The sequence below is a fragment of the Protomyctophum bolini genome, assembly GCF_963924005.1.
Source record: "Protomyctophum bolini genome assembly, chromosome: 22".
Taxonomy (NCBI): Eukaryota; Metazoa; Chordata; class Actinopteri; order Myctophiformes; family Myctophidae; genus Protomyctophum; species Protomyctophum bolini.
Genome location: NC_137883.1, coordinates 30,906,072 through 30,928,657, shown reverse-complemented (window position 1 = coordinate 30,928,657; position 22,586 = coordinate 30,906,072). Strand labels below are relative to the sequence as shown.

The following is a 22,586-nucleotide window of genomic DNA, read 5'->3' as shown; positions in this document are numbered from 1 at the left end:
GAGGTTAGGGGACTTATGTGGCCGGTTAAAACTGATATGAGGTTAGGGGACTTATGTGGCCGGTTAAGAGTGATATGAGGTTAGGGGACTTTTGGAGAAATAGCGAAAATGTTTGGAAAATGTTCAATACATGATTATAATCAACTCTTTGCTTGACTCAGTGGATGATGGTAAATTTAGATTAAAAGGGATACCAAAATCTGAATTCATTTAAAAAAAGTCAAATATTGATATGCAAATTTAACATGCAATTAATTTTGATAAATTAATTTACAAAGGTCACAGTTCACAGCCCTAATTCGGTCGGTGCGTTTCAGATCAACGGGACTAAAACGTGAAAGAGCGATCCTCAAAAACGAAAAATCGGCGGGTGTAAAATCATCGGGGATCTTCATTCATCGTCCTTGATGCGCTAACGTGCTAACGCGCTAACACGCTAACGCACTAACGTCCGTAAAATCATCAGGGATCTTCATTCATCGTTCTTAATGCGCTAACGTGCTAACACGCTAACGCACTAACGTCCGTAAAATCATCAGGGAACTTCATTCTTCGTCCTTGATGCGCTAACGTGCTAACGCGCTAACACACTAACGCACTAACGTCCGTAAAATCATCAGGGATCTTCATTCATCGTCCTTGATGCGCTAACGTGCTAACGCGCTAACACGCTAACGTCCGTAAAATCATCAGGGAACTTCATTCTTCGTCCTTGATGCGCTAACGTCTCTCTCTCTCTCTCTCTCTAGTACAGACACAGGTAGCTAGTGTGTGTTTATATACATACAGGTAGGCTGAGGCGATATTCAAGAAAGCTTTATTGGCTGTCCTCTAGAGGCTCCTCCCCCCTCTCCTCCGCGTCAGCCAATCCCCTGTGAGCGGAGGAGGAGGAGGAGGAGGATGTGGAAGCGGGGGGGTCGGCGGGCTGGGGGGAGGGGTGCGAGGACGAGGACAGCGAGGAAGGGAGGGAGGGGGCGTGGTCTGTCGTCGGGGGCGGGTCTCCTCCCCCCCCCTCCTGTTCGTCGCCTCCCCCTCCCCCCGCTGTGGGGGCGGCGGTGGCGGTGGTGGCGCCCCCTCTAGACGAGGCGGCGAACTGCAGGTGAGGCAGGAGAGAACAGTTCATCTGGCTCTCGTAGAACTCCGAACTCTCAAACGACGGCGGAGGAGGAGGCGGGGCCAGAGGCGGAGCTTCGCCCTGGCCTCCTCCTGACCCCTGACCTCCTCCTCCTCCTCCTCTCTTTCCGCGGCGGGGGTGGTGGGAGGAGCTGGGGGCGGGGCTGGGGAGGCCGTCGGGGAGCAGCGACTGGATCTTGGGGAGCCAGCGCTTGCGCACGCGGCGCGCGTTGGTGCACATGTCGGCCGCAATGACGTTCATCTCACTCTCCTTGAAGTTGGGAGCGAAGTTCTGACAGTACACTGAGGAAGGAATGAAGAATATATAGTTCTGACAGTACACTGAGGAAGGATTGAAGAATATAGTTCTGACAGTACACTGAGGAAGAGAATGAAGAATATAGTTCTGACAGTACACTGAGGAAGGAATGAAGAATATATAGTTCTGACAGTACACTGAGGAAGGAATGAAGAATATAGTTCTGACAGTACACTGAGGAAGGAATGAAGAATATAGTTCTGACAGTACACTGAGGAAGAGAATGAAGAATATAGTTCTGACAGTACACTGAGGAAGGAATGAAGAATATATAGTTCTGACAGTACACTGAGGAAGGAATGAAGAATATAGTTCTGACAGTACACTGAGGAAGGAATGAAGAATATAGTTCTGACAGTACACTGAGGAAGGAATGAAGAATATAGTTCTGACAGTACACTGAGGAAGGAATGAAGAATATAGTTCTGACAGTACACTGAGGAAGGAATGAAGAATATAGTTGCTATTATATTATAGTGTCCTTTTTATGCCCATATATGGAGATTTCTGTATGTCTCACACATGTGTCCCTTTATTACTAGCGCAAGCAGAGCGCGCAAGTATTGTGGACGGCTGGCTTTTTTTTTACAGAGAGGCTGAGAATTGACAGTCCGTAGCGGTCGACAGTACGTGCGCGCTCTGCTTGCGCATTAGTAGGCCATTTATGGCTACTCCAGCCAATCACAGCGTGCAATACATGATTCCGTCCCCAAATTTCGAGGACACAATTACTGAAATTATTAGTTCGATTTTCACTATTTCACTGAGTCTAGGGGCTGTATTTTGCGTGTCTTAAGTACCAGGTCTTATTCCCTAACTTGAGTAAACTAAAGACCTGGAGGCGTGATCAATGCTCTTTGCCCACTCAGAATAGCCAAATGGCATTGATCACGCCTCCAGGTCTTTAGTTTACTCAAGTTAGGTAATAAGACCTGGTACTTAAAGGTAGAGTCAGTGATTTCACTTAATTCAAATATCACTTATTTTTTTGTTTTGTTGTGATAATCCTCTCTACTATAGAGTGTGCTGACCATATAAGGAGTTCCTCCCTGTCCCCAGTTAACCCCTGGGGGTCAAAAAACCTTAGGTTTCGTTTTTGTTCTCTATCCTGATTGGATGAAAGCTTGTGTCCCAAGGCAAAAACGAAACCTAAGGGTTTTTGACTGAAATCACTGACACCCCCTTTAAGACACGCAAAATACAGCCCTATGAGTCTAGACTAGAAGCTCTAATACACACACACATACAGTAGCCTACATACAGACAGTATGTGTGTGTGTGTGTGTGTGTGTGTGTGTGTGTGTGTGTGTGTGTGTGTGTGTGTGTGTGTGTGTGTGTGTGTGTGTGTGCGCCTGTGCGTCTTACATTTAACAGTGTTTAACACTCTGTTGTCCAGGGGTTTTCGACTTGGATCATTGGTCGACGAGCGGATCCCCGTCCCACAGCTATTGGCCAGTGTGTTTCTATGGAAAACAATAACAGGCCAATCAGCAGCATGTATAAACATATATATATATACCTCGTTGTATCTCTGGGCCAATCAGCAGCATGTATACACAGTAAGCTGGTTCTAGAATTAAAGGGATAGTACAGATTTTTTTAACTTAAAGGTAGTAAGTGATTTCACTTAATTCAAATATCACTTATTTTTTTGTTTTGTTGTGATAATCCTCTCTACTATAGAGTGTGCTGACCATATAAGGAGTTCCTCCCTGTCCCCAGTTAACCCCTGGGGGTCAAAAAACCTTAGGTTTCGTTTTTGACTCTCTATCCTGATTGGACGAAGGCTCAGGTCCCACAGCCAAAAACGAAACCTAAGGTTTTTTGAGTGAAATCACTTACTCTACCTTTAAGTTGTATGAAATACTTGCCATTAATATAGTGGTTGCAACTGTATTCTTTGATTGCCTGAGTCCCGTGGTGGGAGTTCTGCTCTGGTTTAGGTGAAATATTAAGTAGTTCCGGTCAATTTGTGGGGGGCACTGGGGGGCCACGCAGTAAAAGTAAATAAATCCACAAAACTAACGTCATTTGTATTGTTGACCTATTTCTAAAATATTAGTGCAACTTTCGTTAATGTTTTACCCCTCTATCACATGGAACTATGTTTTCTGTGTCCATATCACTACGCCCAAAACATAGTTCCATGTGATGGAGGGGTCAAAGTTGAACGAAAGTTGCGCTAATATTTTAGAAATAGGTCAACAATACAAATTACGTTAGTTTTGTGGATTAATTTACTTTGACCGGAACTACTTAATATTGACCAAAACCAGAGCAGAACTCCCACCACGGGACTCAGGCAATCAATTAATACAGTTGCAACCACTATATTAATGGCAAGTATTTCATACAGCTTAATCTGAACTATCCCTTTAACTAAACTAAGATGAAAAATGTTCGTCGACTACCTTTTTTCCCACTGACGAGAACTAAACAGAAACTAAATGAAAACTGAGGCTACGACGACTAAAACTAAGACTAAATATAATTATTGGCAATTCTGTCAACAAATACAAACTAGACTAAAATGTCAGGAAGGGACTAAAGTGGACAAGAGTATCCAGTATAAGTTTTTTGACACTTGGTTGCATGCTGAAATTACAACGGCATCAAAACACATTTTAGTCGACTGAATCAACTGTAGATTCAGTCGACTAAAGTCTTATGCCATTTAGTCGACTAAAACTAGAGGTGGACCCTCTTGTAAACAAGTGTAATGCTTTATGGTGTCGTCCACTCACCGTGAACAGTTTTTGTATTAAGTTGTGCCTGAGAAGTGTAGCCTACTGTATAGTTCTGCAAAACGGTTAATAAATACTTCATATTTAATCCAGAGCGATTTACAGTAAGCAAGAACGTACATCACACATACTGTACATAGAGATAGTAATTAAGGATCATAAGTAATCTTAAGATGTTAAGGAATTAACATCCGTCTAACACTGGAATGTCTGTACAATGAAACTATGTGTATACACTATAGAGTGCTACTGTATGTCTACATGAAATGCTACCTAAACATGCACACACACACACACACACACACACACACACACACACACACACATGACATGCGCACGCGTGACGCACGCACACACATGTGCGCGCACGCTCACTCACACACACACACACACACACACACACACACACACCAGTAGAATGACCCACCTGTCGAAGAAGGTGGCCAGTAGTCGTCTTAGTAACACTTTGTGTTTGACCCCGGCACACAGGTGACAGTTCATCAGCTGACCTCTGGTCATGTACACACCAGAGCCTGCAAACGCGCACGCACGCACACACGCACGCACACACACACACACACACACACACACACACACACACACACACACACACACACACACACACACACACACACACACACACACACACGCACACACGCACACACACACACACACACACACACACACACACACACACACAGGTAGAGGTCAAAGCTCAGGGTAGGGTCAGAGGTTATAAGTCAGGGTAGGGTCAGAGGTTATAGCTCAGGGTAGGGTCAGAGGTTATAGGTCAGGGTAGGGTCAGAGGTTATAGGTCAGGGTAGGGTCAGAGGTTATAGGTCAGGGGTTAGGGTCTCTGTAACCTACCTGCCACCAGCTCCACCTTCTCCCCGGGGTCCCCCTCCGTGTAGAGCGTGGGGTGACAGCGGTATCCGATCTGACTGATCAGGCTGGCCGGCAGCGCCATGGTGTCTCGACCAATCAGGACGCAGGGGCGCCGCTCGTTAGCCAACGGGAGCGGGAGCATCTCCATCTTCTCTTGGACTGGGGGGGGGGGGGGGGGGTAGGGAGGGAGGGGGGGGTAGGGAAGGAGGGGGGGGAGAGCAGCGGTGAATCTGAATCTGTACAAACCATGGTAATTTTATGTGGCCCTCGGGTTAATATCCGAATATTGATATATTATTATTATTGATTTCATTGATTCCAAACATGCAAACATGACCCGCTTTTATTTACTTCAGTCTATAAATGACTATAGTGTTAAAATGTTAATGTCTGTTTTACGTCCCAATGTATTTGTAGGCTATTTAGTTCATAAAGTTGACATAACTATAAATAAATGCATTTGAAATTAAATTAAAAAAGGTTACTTTTCAGGATGCCAATTCAAATATAGCAAAAGATAGCTGATATACAAGCTCAAAACGCGTCGCAGTGCGACGCGTTTTGAGCTTGCAGATCAGCTATCTTTGCTACAACAGTTAATGTGGCCCAGCTGCAGTGAGTGTGGAACTATAGTTACTGTAGCGTTACTGTATACGTTACCATAGTCTTACTGTAGGCGTTGCTGTAGACTTACTGTAGGCGTTGCCGTACACTTACTGTAGGCGTTGCCGTGGTGACCGTAGATCTGGCCGTAGACTTACTGTAGGCGTTACCGTAGTCTTACTGTACGCATTACCGTAGACTTACTGTAGGCGTTGCCGTAGACTTACTGTAGGAGTTACCGTAGTCTTACTGTACGCATTACCGTAGACTTACTGTAGGAGTTACCGTAGTCTTACTGTCCGCATTACCGTAGACTTACTGTAGGCGTTACCGTAGTCTTACTGTACGCATTACCGTAGACTTACTGTAGGCGTTACCGTAGTCTTACTGTACGCATTACCGTAGACTTACTGTAGGCGTTGCCGTAGACTTACTGTAGGAGTTACCGTAGTCTTACTGTACGCATTACCGTAGACTTACTGTAGGCGTTGCCGTAGTCTTACTGTACGCATTACCAAAGACTTACTGTAGGCGTTGCCGTGGTGACCGTAGACTTACTGTAGGCGTTGCCGTGGTGACCGTAGACTTACTGTAGGCGTTGCCGTGGTGACCGTAGACTTACTGTAGGCGTTGCCGTGGTGACCGTAGACTTACTGTAGGCGTTGCCGTGGTGACCGTAGACTTACTGTAGGCGTTGCCGTGGTGACCGTAGACTTACTGTAGGCGTTGCCGTGGTGACCGTAGACTTACTGTAGGCGTTGCCGTGGTGACCGTAGACTTACTGTAGGCGTTGCCGTAGACGTTACCGTAGTCTTACTGTACGCATTACCGTAGACTTATTGTAGGCGTTGCCGTGGTGACCGTAGACTTACTGTAGGCGTTGCCGTGGTGACCGTAGACTTACTGTAGGCGTTGCCGTGGTGACCGTAGACTTACTGTAGGCGTTGCCGTGGTGACCGTAGACTTACTGTAGGCGTTGCCGTAGACGTTACCGTAGACTTACTGTAGGCGTTACCGTAGACTTACTGTAGGCGTTGCCGTAGACTTACTGTAGGCGTTGCCGTGGTGACCGTAGATCTGGCCGTAGATGCCGGCGGGAACGACGCCGGCGCTGCCGTAGTAGTCCTCGTCCATCTCCTCCTCCGTGGGGGGGTGGGAGGCGGGGGAGTCCGTGGGCAGCGAGGAGCCCCCCGGGCTGGAGCGGCCGCCGCCGGCGCCCCCGCTGGCCAGGAGGTAGGACTGCAGGCCGGGCACCACCGCGCCCACCACGCCGCCCCCCGGACCCCCCAGGTAGCACAGGGCGCTGCCGCGCTGCAGCGCCGCCTCGCTCCTACAGGGGGCAGCAGAACGGCCACAGAGAAAGGTTTTCAGCATCACAGTCGTTTCAACCTTAAAGGACCACTTCACCACTTTTCAACCTATCTTCATATAAATAGGTCCTCACAAATAATCATGAAAAAATGGCACGATTTTTTTTCTACTCTAGTCTGTGTCTCATAGGAGGGCTGTGGACAGTTTCGAAAAACCGTCTTCCAGTGACATCATCATCAATGTGGGCGGGGCCCTAGCAACCTTGCATAGCAACCGGAGCGCGCTTCCAAAAAATGAAACACAGCGAGGCAACGTTTCCGTCACGGCGTTAGTCGTTAGTGGACCAAAACGGACGCTCACGTGGCCTCGGCTCCCTCTGCTGCCCCCATGTGGTCGGCAGGAGGAGGAGGAGGAGGAGGCGTCATGCTATGCTCTCACCTGGCCTCCGCGCCCTCGGGGGGCGGCGGCGAGTCGTTCCTCTCCTGCTTGATGCGGCTCACGGCGAGCAGCAGCTCCTCTGGACTGAGGGGGGCGGGGCTTAGAGGGGCTGCGTGGTGGCGGTGCGAGGCCGCCGAGGGGGAGGAGCCTCCGGCGTGGTGGCGAGGCTCGTACACGCCCAGCTCGTCCGTGGACGCCGTCTGTGATTGGACAGGAAAGCTCAGCCGTGAGATTTAACCCATTCTTGGGCGGTAAACCCCTTTTGGTGTTTTTAAAGCATTACTTTATGCTTTAGCTGTTGAAAAATAGCAGTGTGGCGCAAATCATTGAATATATTGTTTCAGAGCAGCATGGGGGCGATTTGTAACCCGCGGCACAAATGTCAGACTTTTGGTATGTCGGATAAACGCCTAGCACCCGGTCGCGACATGGGGCGTTCCAACGTACTGTGTGTGTTTGTGTGTGCGTGCGTGCGAGGCACGCGCGTGTCCCTTAGCTCACCTGATCCTGTGTGTGTGTGTGTGCGCGCGCACATGGGTGTGTTTCGAGGTCCTGTCTGTGTGTGTGTGTGTGTGTGGCGTGCGTGCGTGCGTGCGTGCGTGTGTGCGTGCGCGTGTCCCCGGGCTCACCTGGGAGTCGCAGCAGAGCGGCGAGGAGGAAGAGGAGGAGGCCTTCATCATCATCAGCTCCATGCCGCGCTCCACGATGTTCTGGATCTGGAGATATCCCGCCGTGTACATCAGGACCAGCTGCTCGCTGGCCGCCATGCTCAGGCGCCCCGTGTAGCAGAACGACAGGATCTGCTGGAAGCAGGCCGGAGTCACCGACGACGGCAGCTCAAACACCGCCACCTGGTGGGCGGGAGGGGGAACAAGAGGCAGCTCAAACACTGCCACCTGGTGGGCAGGAGGGGGACAAGAGGCAGCTCAAACACTGCCACCTGGTGGGTGGGAGGGGGACAAGTACAGGGGTGGGAGGGGGACAAGTACAGCTCAAACACTGCCACCTGGTGGGCAGGAGGGGGACAAGTACAGCTCAAACACTGCCACCTGGTGGGCAGGAGGGGGACAAGAGGCAGCTCAAACACTGCCACCTGGTGGGTGGGAGGGGGACAAGTACAGCTCAAACACTGCCACCTGGTGGGTGGGAGGGGGACAAGTACAGCTCAAACACTGCCACCTGGTGGGTGGGAGGGGAACAAGTACGCCGATGTTTCAACTTTATTAGACCTGAGAGCAAATTCTACTGACGGCCAAGCTACACCAGGCAATTTTGCGTGCGTCCGTATGCGTTTACTGCGCACGTTTACTGCGCACGTACAGTGCGTTGGGATAGGACCAATATATGTCAATGATACCAGCTACACCAGACGCACGGATACCGCAGGCCATCCTACGCATGCTCTAAGAATAGGATCGGTTCTAATTATTTTTACGTGCGTATAATGCCCCCATGCGCGCGTATCTATATATCCTCCCGGAAGGTCCCGCACAAACCTGCCGCGCGTCTGACAGATCGATGTAGCCGGGGCATTTGGCTTACGCACGCACGGTCCGCACGTTTAGTGTAAACGGGCGAGAAAAGCCTGGTGTAGCTTGGCCGTCAATGTCTTCTAATTCATGACAGTTCTCTGAAACACCCAGTGTCTACCTGGCAGGAAGAGGAGGAGTCTGCGGCCTACCTGGCAGGAAGAGGAGGAGTCTGCGGCCGAGCTGAACAGGTCTCTGAAGTAGAGCGAGGAGGCAGCCAGGACCGCGCGATGGGCCTGAGGGCGAGAGACATCCACTGACCATTAGAGAGAGAGCGAGAGAGAGAGAGAGAAAGAGAGACTGAACAGGGCCACACGATGGGCCTGAGGGCGAGAGACATCCACCGACCATTAGAGAGAGATAGCGAGAGAGAGAGAGCCAACAGAACTGCACAATTGGCCTGAGGGCGAGAGTCATCCACTGACCATTAGAGAGAGAGAGAGAGAGAGAGAGAGAGAGAGAGAGAGAGAGAGAGAGAGAGAGAGAGAGAGAGAGAGAGAGAGAGATAGAGATTGCACGTCGTGCCCGAGGGCGAGAGATATTTGGGGATATTTTTGGCTAGGACAACTTCAAGTGTGCCCTGGCAGAATTCTTTTTGGTGAAGCTTAGACGCTCGCACGGCCAAGGTCTGTAAGGCAATCAATGAAGTGCTTCCCTTCCCTAGTTCAGCTACAGAGCTGCAGTATCAATGCAACGCACCTGGGAACGATATAAAAAAAAGGGATTTAAGGTGTAGATTATCGTAAGAATTACTACGTGGTCTAATCAGAAACCAGCCAATCAGAATCAAGTGTATATACGAGGGTATGCGCGTGACATCATCATACCTGTAAACGGTAAAGTCCTATATTTGATTGCATTAAATTACTTCAAACAACAATAAATTAATTTCGTCACACACTTTGCCACTCACTTTATGCAGACCCTCTAGGGACTAACCGTTTTAGAAAATGGGTTTTATGTGGATGATAGTGTTCTGTACTTAGAGTATATGAATAGAGACGGCACACAGAGGAAACCCTGAGGCGAAATGGACATAGTGGCCGAATTTGGTATTGCAGCCTGGCCCCAAACACATGAACGCGCTGGTCCGTTGACTATCGTTGTGCACGTTCACGACGGCAGCACGCTCGTGCGCGTTCGTGCGCGTTCAACGGCAGTGCGTTATGTGTTTGGGGCAAATCCATCCCAGAATGCACTCTGTTCCTACATGGAAGGAGGAGTGAAATCGCCTCATGCGCTTTTGAGCAACTTAATGCAAGTGGATGGAGGAGAACTCGGGTGTATGTGGATGACAGTGTGGGTTACCTTGAAGGATGGAGGTGTATGTGGATGACAGTGTGGGGTACCTTGAAGGCCTGGCCCTGCACCAGAATGGAGGCATCACAGTAGTGTCCCAACAGACGCTGCTGGTTCAGGCTGCCCAGAACACTGCTCCCAAAGTCTGGGATCTCCACCTGCAAAACCACACAGAACACTCACTTCACTATTGAATATAGGCCTACAACACAGTACAGCACACTCACTTCACTACTCGACTTAATATAAAACACATTTTCATTTGTTGAACTTTTTTTTTTAAGTTATACATTTCTTAAGGGACCACTTCACCCTTTTCCAACCTACTTTCTACTCACTATGTCTCAGACCGTAAAAGGTGAGAAAAAGCAACAAAACACATAGCTGGCAGTAAATTAATGAGGTCAGATTATGTGCAAGACCAAGACGAGACCGAGTAATGAAAATGTGGACTCCAGACCAAGTCTGGACTTGAGTACCACAACACTAGTATATGTTCTCTGTCCACCACTGACCTGCAGAAGCCCCTCGGACATGGTGGAGGTCACAGCCGCTAGGGGGACTAGCTAACAGGCTAGCAATTTGATGGATAAGTTCTTGGCTAGCCGGGGCTAGCCAGTTGGCTGGCTGGCACCACTAGCCAGTTGGCTGGCTGGCACCACTAGCCCGTTTGCTAGCTGGCACCAATAGCCTGTTTGCTAGCTGGCACCACTAGCCAGTTGGCTAGTTGGCACCACTAGCCAGTTCAGTTGGCTAGCTGGCACCACTAGCCAATTGGATAGCTGGCACCACTAGCCAGTTGGATAGCTGACGCCACTAGCCTGTTGGCTAGCTAGCACCACTAGCCAATTGGATAGCTGGCACCACTAGCCTGTTGGCTAGTTGGCACCACTAGCCTGTTGGCTAGCTGGCACAACTAGTCTGTTAGCTAGCTGGCACTACTAGCCGTTGGCTAGCCTGTTGCCTAGCGCTGGATGGTGAAGGCAGCTACGCGAAGACAGTCCAGACGTGGGTTTGCTGACGGACGCGCCATCTCAGGATGGAACCATCTGGAAGAGGACGGAAACAATTAAGACATGGAAGAGGAGAGTGATGGACACAGGAGGCAACGCAACGCAACACAACATAGTAAAACTAAACAGAGGCAGAGAAAAATGAGAGTAAAAATTGCAGTGCAGAATAATAAATACAGTGCGTGAACGCACCTAGCAGGTAGCTTGTGTCACTGCTAGCGAGAACGCAGCAGCTTGGGTGCATATCTTTAGTCCAACGAAGAGTCCGACAATCCGACATGCAATAGTTCGACACCCTACCCCAAACCCTCCCTGACCTAACCCTAACCGTATGCGGCACGCGGAAGCCACAGGTGAGTCTTAACCGGCCACGCATGTGTCTTAAAGGGTTGGTTCGGATTTTTGGACATGAAGCTGTATGAAATGCTAAACCATAAAGCACCATATCTACTTGATCTACTTTGAAAGAATTGAAACAACTATCATTTTCCTCTATGACACAAAACAAAACTTAAAAATAAAGTAACCGGAACGAGTCAAAAGTAACTGTTTTGAATGAAATGAAACCTCGTAGCTAGCCGACCCGGGGCAGCTGCATAGCACCTAGCTTTGGTGCTGTATCCTGCCGCGGCGCGCCAGCACTATGGTGTTCTATGCGGCGCAGTGATACTGAACACAAAGAAAATAGTACCATGTGACAGAGCGGTCAAAGTTGAACGAAAGTTGGTCTATAATGGTAGATATCGCTCAACAATACGAATTACGCTAGTTTTGTAGCCCCCAGTGACCCTGGAAACTACTCGATATTCCCCCAAACAGGAGCAGCACTCCTCGGCCAGTCATTTAATACCTTTAAGCAACCGCGATATTTATGGTAAGCATTTCATACACAACATGTCCAAAAATCCGAACCAACCCTTTAACACATCGAGTGCCGCCTGGTGGACATAAGTGGTGGTGCTTGGGTGCCGTTCTCAGGCTATTCCACTATATGACTCGTGTCCGGTTTCGTCTTCCATCTTGAATGCTAAAATATTAGCGTTACTGCTACCGAGATAAAACTAAAACATTCCAGGTGACTAAAATGTGACTAAAACTATATTCGATAGACTAAATGTGCTGCCAAAAACAACACATGGAGCAGACTGGACCCCACGTCTCAGGAGAGGGAAGAGAGAGAAAAGCCCTTTATCAGATCGCTCCAGTTCCACATGCACGTGATCCGCTTCTCCTTTTGTGTCATACAGCTTCCACGTTCACTTGTTTATCCTCTACGTGTCCTGTATATGAGCTCTGATTGGATGAAATGGGCTGTATGAGCTCTGATTGGATGAAATGGGCTGTATGAGCTCTGATTGGATGAAATGGGCTGTATGTGCTCTGATTGGATGAAATGTGAGCTGATTGGATGCACAGGGCTGAATATGAGCTCTGATTGGTTGAAATGGGGTATCCCGATCTGAAAATGTATTTTCTGTTTTTTTTTTTCAAAAGGTTACTGAAATCATTAACACTGTTACTGAACAAACTATGATTATTATGAGCTGTTGCCCCCGCGACCCGACTACGGATAAACGGTTGAAGTACCTACCCTAGGGTGACACGGGGAGAACATGTGAGGGTACCTACCCTAGGGGACACGGGGAGAACATGTGAGGGTACCTACCCTAGGGGAGAACATGTGAGGGTTCCTACCCTAGGGGAGAACATGTGAGGGTACCTACCCTAGGGGACACGGGGAGAACATGTGAGGGTACCTACCCTAGGGGAGAACATGTGAGGGTACCTACCCTAGGGGACACGGGGAGAACATGTGAGGGTACCTACCCTAGGGGAGAACAAGTGAGGGTACCTACCCTATAGGGGAGAACATGTGAGGGTACCTACCCTAGGGGAGAACATGTGAGGGTACCTACCCTAGGGGAGAACATGTGAGGGTACCTACCCTAGGGGAGAACATGTGAGGGTACCTACCCTAGGGGAGAACATGTGAGGGTACCTACCCTAGGGGAGAACATGTGAGGGTACCTACCCTAGGGGATAACATGTGAGGGTACCTAGCCTAGGGGACACGGGGAGAACATGTGAGGGTACCTAGCCTAGGGGACACGGGGAGAACATGTGAGGGTACCCTAGGGGAGTACATGTGAGGGTATCTACCCTAGGGGAGTACATGTGAGGGTATCTACCCTAGGGGAGTACATGTGAGGGTATCTACCCTAGGGGACACGGGGAGAACATGTGAGGGTACCTACCCTAGGGGAGAACATGTGAGGGTACCTACCCTATAGGGGAGAACATGTGAGGGTACCCTAGGGGAGTACATGTGAGGGTATCTACCCTATAGGGGAGAACATGTGAGGGTACCTACCCTATAGGGGAGAACATGTGAGGGTACCTACCCTATAGGGGAGTACATGTGAGGGTATCTACCCTAGGGGAGACGGGGAGAACATGCAAACTCCACATAAAGCCTCCTCCACGGATACGCCCACAGTGTCCCACAGCGGGAATCAAACCCAGGACCTTCTAGCTGTGTGAGGCGACAGCACTACCGACAACCGTGCCTCCGTGCCCCCCAATTGACTGTATACATTTTTGCGCTGAAAAGTAAACAGCACGCCATACATCCCAGTCAGACATTTTGCTAAAAAGGATGAACAACAAAACCTGCCCTGGATCTCCGGTTGGAGAGCAGAGGTGACGTTAGGCTAAAGACAACACACGAGCGACGCTCGCGAACGGACGGACGGGACGCCAAACAGACCCGTCGACGAGTCGGTCTGAAATAAACAAAACGCACGGGTCGGTCGCCGGTTCAACTCCCACGCTCTCCAGTGAGCCAATTGTTGTCAGAACTGTCCTTGAGTAAAAAAAATCTAAAAAATCTAAAAGAAAATCAAAAGTGCTGACGTCATGAGAAAAAGGAAAACACCTGTGTCTCGCACGCACGCACGCACACACACACACGCACACACACACACGCATGCACGCACGCACACACACACACGCGCGCACACACACAGCTCTCTCTCTCTCTCTCTGTGTCAACGGGGGCACTGACCTCACACCGGCTACAGTATGTACGCATGCTGCTGTTGTTTACATGTTTACAGTAAGAGAGACAGACAGACAGACAGGCAGAGAGGCAGACAGACAGGCAGAGAGACAGGCAGACAGACAGGCAGAGAGACGGACAGACAGGCAGAGAGACGGACAGACAGGCAGACAGGCAGAGAGACGGACAGACAGGCAGAGAGACGGACAGACAGGCAGACAGGCAGAGGGACGGACAGACACACAGGCAGACAGAGAGATACAGACAGAGAGATACAGACAGACAGACAGGCAGAGAGACAGACAGGCAGACAGAGAGACAGACAGGCAGACAGAGAGATACAGACAGACAGACAGGCAGAGAGACAGACAGGCAGACAGAGAGACAGACAGGCAGGCAGGCAGACAGAGAGATACAGACAGACAGGCAGACAGGCAGACAGACAGACAGACAGGCAGACAGACAGGCAGACAGACAGGCAGGCAGACAGACACAGACAGACTAGAGAAGTATTTACCTGCGCTGTGCTCTGTGTGTGTGATGTTGTGTTGGTCTCTCCTCTCCTCTCCTCTCCTGTGCAGCAGTAAAGAGTCAATGCACATCGTCTGGAGTGTGTGTCACACACAGGAGGGGGGGGGAGGGGGGCGGAGGAGAGACATAGCAGACAGCAGAGAGAGAGAGAGAGAGAGGGAGAGAGAGAGAGAGAGGGAGAGAGAGAGAGGAGGAGTCATCTAAGGACAGAGAGAGAGCTAATGCGGCTAACTGGCCTGCAGAGGATGAGAGAGAGAGAGAGAGAGAGAAGGGGACGAGAGACACATGCATTACACAGCAGCTCATCTGCTCTATACCAGAACACACACACTTCAAGGTTGAATATTAAAAAACACACACGCACGCTCGCGCACACACACGCACGCACACACACACACACACACACACACACATGCACGCACGCATGCACAGATAACTGTACAGCACTTACTTTGTGCCATGCATGTGTGTGCGTGCGTGCGTGTGTGATTGTGTGCGTGTGTGTGTGTGTGTGCATGTCTAACTGTATGTGTGTGTCTAACTGTGTGTGTGTGTGTGTCTATCTCTGCGTGTGTGTGTGTGTGTGTGTGTGTGGCATGACTTGGCCAAATGCACAGCTCTCTGCATTGCGGTGTCTGGCTGAGTTGGCATGCTGACTACATAACGTGCACACTGCGACTGTGTGCCAACCGCCCCGCGCACACACACACACACACACACACACACACACACACACACACTATACAGGGCACAGCTCAGCACAACACAGACAAAGTTGTACGTGTGTAGCTTTCATAACAGGCGATACAGTAGGATCATACATACACCTTATGATCTGCCTGTGGGAGCCATCTACAGTGTGAGTGTGTGAGCGTGTGCATGTGCTTGTGTGTGTGTGTGTGTGTGTGCGTAGTAGATGAGTTCACCTGAGTTCACACCAGGGACAGAACTTTCTTCAGCAACTTGCTAGACAGACAGACAGACAGACAGACAGACAGACAGACAGACAGACAGAACCATGTGTGGTCCATTTGGTTCCATTCGTTCCACTCAGAGTTACGGACCGGTAAAGGTTTGCTTCTGGAGGGTTTCCTGGAACAACATATTTTCAGATGGGGGGGGGGGGTCGGTGGGACCGATTAGATTACAGATCATTTTTGGGGGTTCTTGACATGAAACATGAGCACCTACTGATACAGAAACATGAGGTTTAACCCTGTGAGAACCACTGACACAGAAACATGAGGTTTAACCCTGTGAGAACCACTGATACAGAAACATGAGGTTTAACCCTGTGAGAACCACTGACACAGAAACATGAGGTTTAACCCTGTGAGAACCACTGATACAGAAACATGAGGTTTAACCCTGTGAGAACCACTGACACAGAAACATGAGGTTTAACCCTGTGAGAACCACTGATACAGAAACATGAGGTTTAACCCTGTGAGAACCACTGACACAGAAACATGAGGTTTAACCCTGTGAGAACCACTGACACAGAAACATGAGGTTTAACCCTGTGAGAACCACTGATACAGAAACATGAGGTTTAACCCTGTGAGAACCACTGACACAGAAACATGAGGTTTAACCCTGTGAGAACCACTGATACAGAAACATGAGGTATTTCAGAAAACTGTCAGGATTTACAGAAGACACTTTCACGTGACCGTGCGGTCTGCTGTCTGCCATGCATGACACTTTCATGGGAGCCAAATCTCGCACCGGAAGTTACATGAATACATTTAAAGGAGAATTCCATGCTAAAAGGCTTTCTTACCTTTATTTGTAGTTGTTACGTCCCCATCAAAGAGGTCCAGGTGTTATTTTGTGCAAAAGCTCCTTATTGGCTATTTCCCCCTACCATAAGCCTTACATGAATTGCATTGCATTGAATGGGAATTTAATGGGGCTATGGGGTGTTGTGCTAATTTGCTTATTTCCATCGCTCAAAATTATGTTTTTTTGTATATATCCTCTCTTTATAATGTAAATAATATCCCAAGCGGCACACTTTACTACTTTTTTCGATGGAAATAAGCAAATTAGCACAACACCCCATAGCCCCAATCAATTCAATGCAATTCATTGAGCGCTTATGGTATAGGGGAAATAGCCAATAAGGAGCTTTTGCACAAAAAAACACCTGGACCTCTTTGGTGGGGACGTAACAACTACAAAGAAAGGTAAGAAAGGTAAGAAAGCATTCTAGCATGGAATTCTCCTTTAAGCAGTGAACGGAGCCGGCCGGACCAGCTCATAACAAACATTATTTATGCTCCATTGAGACCTTTGTCATATAATCGGTTCAGGAATATAAAAGAAAGAGTGCACACAGTATATCATTTGATCTGAGGATCTAAACAGCAGCAGGTATCGTTTCTGTGCTCGGGAGGTATCGTGAGATTTGAAGCCGTGAGAAGTCAAGATATATTGTTGCTCTTGATAGATGACAAAGATGCGACCTCTCAAACCGAATGATATTTTATTCAAAGGACTATAATAATGACTAAAACAAAAAGAAAAGAAAAAAATCAAACATTTGCTGTCAAACATTATAACACTGAATATGAGAATATGAGCCGTTTACTGCAACACACACCTGACTAAAAACAATCAGAAATGTCAGACACCATCAAACTGAAACTATAGGCAAAGAATATCACAAAGAAATGGACCCATCGCTATAAGGCCCACCCAGTCCACAAGCTGTCCTTACCCATGTCAAAGAATCCATCGTTTCAGTAGCAAGAGCTTCAAAATGTCTTCTAAATCTAGTCTACCAGGCCTGCAGTAGGCTATGCACTGGACACATGTCTTCTAGATCTAGTCAACCAGGCCTGCAGTAGGCTATGCACTGGACACATGTCTTCTAGATCTAGTCAACCAGGCCTGCAGTAGGCTATGCACTGGACACATGTCTTCTAGATCTAGTCAACCAGGCCTGCAGTAGGCTATGCACTGGACACATGTCTTCTAGATCTAGTCAACCAGGCCTGCAGTAGGCTATGCACTGGACACATGTCTTCTAGATCTAGTCAACCAGGCCTGCAGTAGGCTATGCACTGGACACATGTCTTCTAGATCTAGTCAACCAGGCCTGCAGTAGGCTATGCACTGGACACATGTCTTCTAGATCTAGTCAACCAGGCCTGCAGTAGGCTATGCACTGGACACATGTCTTCTAGATCTAGTCAACCAGGCCTGCAGTAGGCTATGCACTGGACACATGTCTTCTAAATCTAGTCAACCAGGCCTGCAGTAGGCTATGCACTGGACACATGTCTTCTAGATCTAGTCAACCAGGCCTGCAGTAGGCTATGCACTGGACACATGTCTTCTAGATCTAGTCAACCAGGCCTGCAGTAGGCTATGCACTGGACACATGTCTTCTACATCTAGTCTACCAGGCCTGCAGTAGGCTATGCACTGGACACATGTCTTCTACATCTAGTCTACCAGGCCTGCAGTAGGCTATGCACTGGACACATGTCTTCTAAATCTATAGTCTACCAGGCCTGCAGTAGGCTATGCACTGGACACATGTCTTCTAGATCTAGTCAACCAGGCCTGCAGAAGGACATGTACTGGACACATGTCTTCTAAATCTAGTCAACCAGGCCTGCAGTAGACTATGCACTGGACACATGTCTTCTAGATCTAGTCAACCAGGCCTGCAGTAGGCTATGCACTGGACACATGTCTTCTAAATCTAGTCAACCAGGCTTGCAGTAGGCTATGCACTGGACACATGTCTTCTAGATCTAGTCAACCAGGCCTGCAGTAGGCTATGCACTGGACACATGTCTTCTAGATCTAGTCAACCAGGCCTGCAGTAGGCTATGCACTGGACACATGTCTTCTAGATCTAGTCAACCAGGCCTGCAGTAGGCTATGCACTGGACACATGTCTTCTAGATCTAGTCAACCAGGCCTGCAGTAGGCTATGCACTGGACACATGTCTTCTACATCTAGTCAACCAGGCCTGCAGTAGGCTGTGCACATACAAGCTGTGTGTGTGTGTTCAACAACACAGCCATGCAAAAATAACACTGACAGCTTTGAGGTGGCGAAAGCTAGCCCAGCTTAGCAACGGTTTGCTGAACTGTTTGGACTGTTTAGCGAAGAGTCCATTGCTCCATTAAAACACATTTGGGGGTGGGGCTTACCTTTGGTTGAACACGCCTACTTCCCTGTCGTCCCACATGTGGTGGTAAGGTGGGGGTGTGGTTTAGCAAAGGGGGCGGGGTTTAGCGAAGTGTCCATTCCTCCAATAGAAACAGTTCTCGTTACATTTAGAGTTTGGCACTGGGCGTCGCCATGCTTCCTGCTGGTGATTGGACGACAGGGAAGTAGGCGTGTCCAACCAAAGGTAATGACAATCAAAGTTATGCAAGGACTATTATTATTATTAATAATTAATTACTTAATAATGAATAACTATTAATAATAATAATAATACTAACAATCATAATAATAATCGTTGGTGTCAGTTGGAAACCTCAGAATTATGTCACAATTCACACAAAGTGTTACTAAATTAAAATTTGCATTCTGTGCCATCACTTTAGTGACTATATAAAAAAATCACACCTGTGTGAACTGAGCGGTGCAACTATAGAAACGTCCAGAAGCCCAGGAACAGAGACACACACACACACACACACACACACACACACACACACACAGGCAGGAGGACGGAGACATACACTTTTAGTCTTTTAAATAAATTATTCCTAGGTGTAACTTGTAAGGCCAGTGGTTTTCATCCCTTTTCAGATCAAGACCTATCATTTATTCAGCGTTCAGGTTTGACACTTAACCTCTCAGACACTAAACTATATCGTTTACAGCTAATGTTTTTAAACTCGTATGGGGGGAGGGGGGGTGGTATAAAACAATTCCGTCAACGGGAGGTCTGGACTAATTAATTCAGTGTAAATTATAAGATAGGATTGAGCAGATTGTTGTTGCAACGAGACACACACTGTCGCTATGGACGGAGAGAGCACGCACATTGATCAATCAAGGAATCAATCAATCAATTGGTTTTTTTCTTTTAAATTAGAGGCGGAAAATTAGGCAAAGCAGTGACAGCACATTTCTGATCCCCCCCCCCCCCCATTTTCACCCACTTTTTTACTTGTTAAAACTGTGATTTGATTACTGTCAGTCATAATTTGACTGATTGTCAAATCACATCTGATTAAAAAGATGATTCTGATCATATAACTTCCGGACAGCAAGTGTTGCGAGCTGACCTGTAGGGCTGTGTGTTTTACCATAGGCAGCCATATTGGAACCAAACCTTACCGTAGGCGGCCATATTGGAACCAAACTAGGCAGCCATATTGGAACCAAACCTTACCGTAGGCGGCCATATTGGAACCAAACTTTACCGTAGGCAGCCATATTGGAACCAAACCTTACCATATGCAGCCATATTGGACCCAGACTTTACCGTAGGCGGCCATATTGGAACCAAACCTTACCGTAGGCAGCCATATTGGAAACAAAAAGTTTTTTTTTTCACACGACTAACGATCCTTGAATGCTTGAACTCAGAGGTTTCACAGTCATAAAATGAATATATAATGTAATTAAAAATGATTTCTCAATGAGGTCAAACACACACACACACACACACACACACACACACACTCCGGTCCACACTACATGCGAGGATTTGGACGCGATTTGTTTTTAAATTAAATCCGGTCCCAGAAAAATCCAGCCCAGGATTTTATAAGACACAGTTTGTATTTACATCTGGTGCCCAGTCCAGTCCAGACTAGTCCAGTCCAGAGTTTTGTTCAATAAAAAAAAAAGATTCCTGTCTAATAATAATAATCCATTCTTCTTGGAGTCACTTATCTAACCGAGGTTACTGAAGTAACCCTGAAGTTCTCTCTCTCTCTTCATTAATTAAGAACAACTAGATCCGGTCCCAGTCCGGCAGCAACCGGTAGTTCCGGTGCCGTGTTTTCCTCTAGATCCGGTCCCAGTCCGGCAGCAGCCGGTAGTTCCGGTGCCGTGTTTTCCGGCGCCGCGAGCGAACCCTGAAGAAGAAGAAGAGCAGCATGATGACCAGACAGGAAGTGATGTAGAGCAGCAGACACAGAGACATGTCCACGCTGGTGAAGGGCGGGAACCCCACAGAGGCCACGCCCCCCGAGGCCACGCCCCCACCGCCGCCGCCCAGCGAAGAGTTCCTCTTCCTCCCGACCTCGGAGTCCGACTCCTCCCCTTCCTCCTTCGACTCCGCCTCCTTCTTCTTCTCCTCCTCCTTCCTGGAGGGCGTGTCTACTTCTAGAGGGACGTGGGAAAAGTGATATTTCTATTAACCCATTCTGACCTGAGATCAGATTCATACCAGGTTTCCACTGGACACACACTGGTCTGATTAACCCATTCTGACCTGAGTTCAGATTTTTAAAAAAAATCAGTCGTTCTTCGATTTTTCAAAAATAGCAGACCTACAAGCTCGTAGCGCGCCACTCGGTGGCGCGCTATGAGCTTGTAGATCTGCTATTTTTAAATGGCTAAAGCATAACATGGGTAAAATGGGTTAACCCATTCAGACCTGAGAAAAGATTCTACAAATGTCTTCTCAAACGTTCTGAAAAACCTCATGTTTCTAAGTCAGTGGGTTCTCAACTTCTTTCATGTCAAGGACCACCAGAACTATATGTAATTGGCCGCCGACCCCCCATCTGAAAACATGTTGTTCCAGTCTGCACAATGAGTACTTTCTATGCTTTTAGTATAGGTTGAAATAGTGGTGATGAAGTGGTCTTTTTAAGTCAATGGTTGCCAGCCATTTTATACTGAAGTACCACCTCAGAAAATATCTGGCTCTCCAGGTACCACCATAATAACTGATGTTAAAATACAGGAGCATATAACTGCCCTTTTTGTTCCATTCCTAAGCTAATTATGCTGCTTGTACAGTTATAATTATACGGTGCCTTTTCATAGCTTTGTTTAACCTGATTCACCCACCGCACCGTTGATGGTTACCAGGTAGTAAAGACCGAAAGAATGATAATTATTACTCTCTATTTTACTGTTTACAAACAACCACTACTGTTTACAAACAACCACTACTGTTTTACAAACAACCACTACTGTTTACAAACAACCACTACTGTTTACAAACAACCACTACTGTTTACAAACAACCACTACTGTTTTACAAACAACCACTACTGTTTACAAACAACCACTACTGTTTACAAACAACCACTACTGTTTTACAAACAACCACTACTGTTTACAAACAACCACTACTGTTTTACAAACAACCACTACTGTTTACAAACAACCACTACTGTTTACAAACAGCCCTAACCCTTAACCCATTTTTAGTCAACGAAAAACAACTCTGGCGGTTTCCGTGGCTCAAATTCTGAATAAATAGCGTACCTGCGAGGTGGTGGCGTTGGTCGGCCAGCGGTGGACGAGGAGGAGAGGAGGAGGAGGAGGAGGAGAGGGCGTAGAGGGGACAAAGGTTGGGCGCTCCGTAGTGCCTCCTCAGGAAGGACAGGACGTGCTCCTCGCTCCACACGTGCACGCCCTGGGCCTCCTCATGGCAGGAGGAGCACAGGGAGGCGCTGGGCCACGGCGCCTTGGGGAAGAGAGGGTCCTCGCTCAGGGAGCCTGGAGAGGAGAGGAGGGGAGGGGAGGGGAGGGGAGGGGAGGGGAGGGGAGGGGAGGGGAGAGGAGAGGGGAGAGGGGAG

The 22,586-nt window shown here is 48.2% G+C and overlaps 2 protein-coding genes across 2 annotated transcripts in view; both read right to left on the bottom strand.

The window, feature by feature from the left end:
- Positions 1 to 817: 817 nt before the first annotated feature.
- Positions 818 to 20,173, bottom strand: nacc2l (NACC family member 2-like; the record flags this gene model as incomplete). Its single annotated transcript, XM_080755689.1, has 11 exons — positions 818 to 872; positions 1,095 to 1,416; positions 2,798 to 2,895; positions 4,604 to 4,709; positions 5,044 to 5,220; positions 6,714 to 6,994; positions 7,414 to 7,613; positions 8,043 to 8,264; positions 9,095 to 9,178; positions 10,292 to 10,419; positions 20,161 to 20,173. 11 exons carry the CDS (start codon positions 20,171 to 20,173, stop codon positions 818 to 820), a joined length of 1,686 nt encoding a protein of 561 aa, XP_080611815.1.
- Positions 20,032 to 22,586, bottom strand: part of qsox2 (quiescin Q6 sulfhydryl oxidase 2) — a gene marked incomplete at its 5' end in the record, with an annotated part of 17,197 nt that continues 14,642 nt past the window's right edge. Inside the window, 2 exons of the mRNA XM_080755688.1 lie at positions 20,032 to 21,156; positions 22,273 to 22,506. Coding sequence (XP_080611814.1) covers positions 20,837 to 21,156; positions 22,273 to 22,506 — 554 coding nt within the window. The 3' untranslated portion in view covers positions 20,032 to 20,836. The remainder of the gene's footprint in view (positions 21,157 to 22,272; positions 22,507 to 22,586) is intronic.